Raw genomic sequence first — 6,000 nt, 5'->3', positions numbered from 1 at the left:
ATTTCTCTTGGCTCTTTAGCAGGGTCTCCTCGTCCAATTCTCTGCCTTTAATGGTCTCCAAGTCTTTTTTTTTTTTAAGCATATTTTAAAATCATTTTAAATTTTAGTTTTTATTGAAATGTAGTTGATTTACAATGTTAGTTTCAGGTATACAGCAAAGCGATTCAGTTATACATACACACATATTTTCAGATTCTTTTCCATTATGTTATTACAAGAAATTGAATATAGTTCCCTGTGCTATACAGTAGGTCCTTGTTATTTATCTATTTTATATATAGTAAGGTGTATCTGTTAATCCCAAACTCCTAATTTATCCCTCTCTAATTCTTGACACAAAAGAGAGGGAGGGAGGGAAGGAGGGAAGAAAATGAAAACCACTCACCCCTGCCTGGCACTCCCACAGTCCCCCTATCCCCAGATGTCTTGTAAGTCTTGAAGGCTTAGAAATACTGCAATTGATAGAAAACATCAAACAAAACATAGTCCCTTCTGGCTACAAAATCTCAAGAACTGTGAGCATCAAACCAAAATAAAATGCCCATTGGAAAGGCTGCTGAGGTTGGTTGCTGGCCATGCATGACAGTCCTATTCCTGGAATCCTGCCCCAGCACGTCCAGGGCCAGAAAAGAAAGCTGTTTGTCTCTATGAAGGTGACCAGGATAGTGCCTGGGGAAGGAGCCAATGCTCTCCCGAAATTTCTGTCTTCCCATCCACCTTGAATGTTTTATCTTCCTTGGATTGTCCCTAAATCCCTCTCCTTAATATTCAAGCAGCCCCCTCCCTCATCTTGCTCCATAATTGACTTGAGATGAATCTACTTCCTAGGCTATAAATGCCTTCTGTCCTCTCCAGGGGTCCATGAAAAGTTGACTTGTAACCAGGCATGTAACACCAGTGAGAAAAAAACACAAATCAGAGCAAACTTTCAGATTTTTTTTATTATGCATCTGACAGTATTTTCTGAGTGTCAGCAATGAATGAATTTCTCTCGGCGACACCATCTTGGCACCAAGCCAAATAGTGCCTATGTGTTTAAAAAAATGTAATTCAGGCTCCAAGGAGTATGAGTGGGGTTTCAGAACACAATTAACCGTCCCTCCACGTACAGTGGCTTTGCTTTGCACACATCCACTGAAAGGAGTTGGAGAAGAGTTGCTCAATAAGTAATTGCTTCTCTAAACTGTACACGGCAAATCAGTCCCTTCCGTTTTCTTGTGATGGAGATTCACTCTGATACCTGTAATAACTTAGGAAATCTTCATGGAGAATTTAGCACTGGGTCAAGGCCAACACCCCAGCATTCGCCACCCACCATGACCTGGGCACACGCTCAAACGTGGGTTCTTGTCTCTCTGCCATCCACCGGGGGAGGCGGGCGGCCCGCCCCATCCCCAAACTCATGGATGAGTAAACAGCGCATCTTCTTCAGACGCTCGGTAACCTCAGCGCGGCTGTCAGCGCGCAGCTGAAAGAGATTGCGAATTCTCAGGTATTAATAATTCCCAGGTGTTGCCAATTATATAGATAAATAGAAATTTACATAATTTACAAAGCGTTTGTGTGTGTGGCTTATTTTGAAGCCATTCCCCAAAGATCCACATTTCTTCATGAAAACATTCACCCTAGAAGCTGTGAGGCAGGGCCGTCTTTCCAGTGGCGTCCAGGGAATGTCTACTGCTCATTGGTGTGACTGTCTGCAAAGAGCAGACAAGGCTCTCTGCTGCACGTCCTGGGGTCCAAAACCCGCAGATATTAATTTTCTCCTTTTTTTTATCACAAGCATCATGGTTTCTTCTTTTTTTTTGGAGATACATTCTTTTGGTGGGTACCCAAGCACAGCTGAAAATTTCTGCCTAAATCCTGTAAGCCTCAAACTCATCAACTCCTATAGAGCGCGACTAATTTGCATCTAGAACTGACACCCCGTGCCTGCCCAGGTGAGGGTACAGACGCTGGGGAGCCCGTAATGTGCGCTGCATCTGTTACAAGATGGACGTGTTTACATTCAAAAAGAGTTAGCTTGGAGTCCACTTATTCTGCAAAAGCAGCAGCTTTCCCACGTGCCATGCCTCTCCAAAAACAATTTCCTGCATGAAACTGGAGCCCTGGGCGTCAGGCCCCAGGACTCAGCTGGGATCATTTTACCCATTAGGGAAACTGGGGGCCTTTGGATCGGGGCATTCTCGGGGAAGGGCTGTATTGTTAAGTGCAGACCCCTCGAGCGGGTCTTCTCCCACAGGCAAAACTCATTCCTTGTCCTCCAAGAGGTGGAAATGTGAACCTCGGACAAGCCAGAACCGAGGCCTTCCTGCGGCAGGCCCGTCCTCCCAAGGGGCTCCTGAAAGCATTCAGAGCAATGGGCAGAGCGCGGGGAGGCCCAATGCCCGGCACGCATGTGATGGTGATGGTCTAAAGCCTGCTCGCTCTGTCTGTCCTTGACTTCAACCTATCTTGGAGAAAGGGAGCAAAAGAAAAAAAAGATGTATGTTACAAAAGGAGGGCTCTTTGCTGGCTGAGAAAGGAGATGTCTCCCCACCCCATCTCTAGCCTGACTCCCTGTTTCCAGCCGAACCTCCTCGCCTTGCCAGGGCTTCTCGGCAATTTCAAAGGCTGCCATCCACCCGGGAAGGTGTGACTCCATCTTCTCACACATGCGGCCACGGGGAGCCCTCCCGCAGCCGGGTCACCCCATTGATGGTCACAGGACCGCAGTAGCTTCCATTCTGAGAATGCCAGTCTGGCCATCCCTAACTCTGAGTCTTGCAAGAAAGTAAGGCCTGTGGCTTATAAGGAAAGACTTTTTTTTTTTTTTTAATAAGTAGAGCTTCTTTCCAGAGTTTTACGTGAATCGTAAAGACCGGGAAGAATCACCCTTCTAGGTCCCAGGGGGACACCTGTGCCATCACTCATCTTCTCAACGACACAGTCAGAATGATGGTAACACCAGCAGAAGCAGCTTGGTGCTTTTTCTGTGCGGGCCTCTCCTGCCTTCCTGGAAGACGCCCAGCGGTTCCTACACGGCCTCTGCACTTACCTTCCCCTGTCGGACATACTCTTCCCCTCCTCACCCCCTGGCTCACCCCTCCTCACTCCCTCCAGGTCTCCGGTGCCAGTGTCGCTCAGCCAGTGAGACCACCCCTGTCCCAAACAGCAACCACCCCCAACACTTCCAACCCCCAGCCTGCTTCCTGCTCTCCTTCATATGCCCTGCCTATGGTTTATGTATTTCTTTGCTGTCTGCTCCCCTACTCTTTAAATTCCAGGGAGGAAGGAGCATATAGCTCACTGGTAGAGTGCATACCTAGCATGCACGAGGTCCTGGGTTCAATCCCCAGTACCTCCATTGGAGAGAATTAATAAATAAACTTAATTACCCCTCCAAAAAAATGAAATAAATTCCAGGAAGGCCGACCTTTGCCTTATTTCCTGTCGTGTCCCCAGCAGCTGGGATGGTGCCCTGCACATCACAGGGGCTCAACAAATCATTGTCAAGTGAGTGCATAAGTGAATGAATAAATGACGTGATGGATGGATGGTTTTAATCACATCCCTCTCTCACTGAGAGGGATTTGGGTTTGGGATGAGGAAGAAAGAGGAAGAAGGACGAGAAGGCAAAGCAGGGACAGCTGGAGCCTGACTCACGCTCCCCAGGTCTCTCTCTGCCCCTTGACCCTCCTCCTCCCTCTGCGTTCTCATTATGGGTGCTGACAGATCCCTCTCTGGACCACTTGCTGCGATCTGCCACCAACTGGGAAAGCCTCCTGTCTACCAATCAGGGTTTAATCTTCCCTTGATCAGTATCTGTAGGAACCCAAGCCCCCTCCAGGCCATTATTACGAACATAAATTACCGTCCCATCGCAGATGTGTGGGCCAGTCATTAATAATTATTTCTGATTGATAAAGTGACAAATAAACCCAGTTTGGCTGCAGGAAACCACCAGGATCATAGGGAAAAAGACAAGCAGGTTTAAAAAAAATTAATAGAATGAATTGGAGGACTCGGAGGGTTTGGACTCCAAGAAACAGTGGTCACTTTGTCCAAGCCTGGGGAAATCCAAGGCTGGATGTCACCACTCAAAAGCTCAAGGGATGTGGGGGTCAGCTCCTAAGACGCAGGGCGGGCTGTCCACTGTTTCAGCTGGCTCGGGTCCTAGGGGCGATCTCTCCAAAGCACTAAAGCTGGTGGATACACCCGACACGAGGTGGGGTTCCTGCTGGCCGCTGGCGCAGACCAGATGCAACCCCCATGTCTCTGTGCCCCCAAAGGCACAGTGGCTCAGAAAGCAGCTTCACCTCCTCGGACGCAGGTCTCGGGCCACACTGCTGGCCTGCTCTCCTGCTTTCTTGTCAGGTTTCCCCGCTGTCCTTTAATTCCTGCAGGGAGAGAGCTGGTTTTAAAAAATCAACCCGTATTTCCACGTGGCTGGTTTTTCAGCATCAAATTATGCCTCCCTCCTTCCCACCAACGTGTGCACTTTCCCCCAGGACTGCGTTTCAGGCAGTTTCTGAAGGCTGAGCGCACGGTGGGTGGATTCCTCCCCGGGTACAGACCCCACTAGCACTTGTCAGTTATCCATCGGATGTTAAGGAGCCAAGAAGAAAAATGCGGTTGGCACTGAGGTTTCCAGACAGCAAATCCTGGGTCCCTGGCTACCATGGCACCTGCTGCATTGAGACCCGCCCACCCCCCAAGTTTGTGCTTTTTTTACTTGCATGGAAAGAACCTGGAGGTCCCATCCCACCCACCATGGCTCTGGGAAGGGGCTTTACAGACCAGTTCTGCCTGGAGCGGTTGATGAATCTGGGCCCAAAGAAAACGAGGAGCCAGGAGCACTAACAGGAATCCCGGCTGAGTAAAAACCAACTTAAACGGCTGCCATGCAGCAGGTCTAGGGGCTGCTTATTTATTCGACTCCACACTGACTCACAAGTTTCTCTCCGGCAGCTTGCGTGGACTCCAGGGTCTCAAACTCAGAAGCCTAGTGGGGGTGGCCACAAAGTAAGGTGACGAGTCACCCAGGTGGACAGCTGCGGCATGTCTCACCCTAGCACGAGCGGCCCTCACTTGGTTTCGGCCTATCTGGCCTAGACGGAATGCAGGCTGCTAAGATCAGATGGTCCCATTTGCTATTTCTGAAGAAGCTAAAAATACGCCTTGGGCCAGGGTGGGGTAATTCTTCAATTCTGAAGTGCTGGCAACTTATTCAGATTTTGGCAAATTGCTGTGCAGTTCAGAAGAGATCCGTCTGGAGACCAGACACGGCCGTGGCCACGTTGTGGGTGATGTTCTGGAAGGCAGCGAGGGAACGGGATATCGCACCCCTCACCCTCCGGGAGCCGAGGGACCACATCTCCCCGCGCAGCCCCCGCACTTCCTCCCTGCCCGCAGGACCACAGCCAGCAGGACGGAAAGTGCCGTCCTGCACCCACAGGGCCCAGGATAACTGCTCTCTGGAAACGCACGAAGCTGGGGTGCGCGTCGTACCCGCGGACAGCCGGGCTCCGGGCGCAGAAGCGCGCGCAGGCCTGGTCCTCGCTCTCCGCGCAGGCGCAGCGCAGCGTCCACGTGGCGGGCCGTGGGCTCCGCGGAGCGGGCCCCGCCGACCGCCTGGCCCGGAAGCTCCCTCTGTAGTTGGACAGTCCATAGGGCACAGTCCGTCTGCAAAGGACAGAGCAACGTCAGGGCCAAGTCTGGACGAGTGGCCGCCGCCTCCCTGCTCATGGGGCACCCGCAGGCGTGGAGCTGGCGAGGGGGTGGGATATCGCGAACATGGGGATGAGTGCGGGGTGCAGCCAAGTCTCAGGGACTGGTGACTCTCCCGCCTCCCCCCCAGGAAGTGCGCTGGGGCCTCGGGATGGAAAGATGGAGAGGCCCTGGGGGAGTCCCAGCACCCTCCCTGCGGCCAGCCCTCTTGGGGAAGGAGCCGGCAGACACCGGGTGTGTGCACCCGTGCATCTTTAGTCTTAAGCCTCAACCACAGGCAAGCACGCCTCC

General features: G+C 51.5%; 1 protein-coding gene across 2 annotated transcripts in view; it reads right to left on the bottom strand.

Annotated features, from left to right (window-relative positions):
• Positions 1-254: 254 nt before the first annotated feature.
• The window catches only part of EDN3 (endothelin 3), a 30,649-nt gene continuing 24,903 nt past the window's right edge, over positions 255-6,000 (bottom strand). Inside the window, exons 3-5 of one of the 2 annotated variants that reach the window (XM_072944506.1) lie at positions 5,491-5,664; positions 4,299-4,379; positions 255-2,453 (exon numbers count right to left, since the gene is read on the bottom strand). In XM_072944506.1, coding sequence (XP_072800607.1) covers positions 4,373-4,379; positions 5,491-5,664 — 181 coding nt within the window. In that variant the 3' untranslated portion in view covers positions 255-2,453; positions 4,299-4,372. The remainder of the gene's footprint in view (positions 2,454-4,298; positions 4,380-5,490; positions 5,665-6,000) is intronic. The other variant, XM_072944505.1, reaches the window with a different exon arrangement.

This window comes from Vicugna pacos, chromosome 19 (genome assembly GCF_048564905.1).
Source record: "Vicugna pacos chromosome 19, VicPac4, whole genome shotgun sequence".
NCBI classification, from domain to species: Eukaryota; Metazoa; Chordata; class Mammalia; order Artiodactyla; family Camelidae; genus Vicugna; species Vicugna pacos.
Note: the sequence above shows the minus strand (reverse complement) of the source record. Positions and strands in the feature narration are given on the sequence as shown.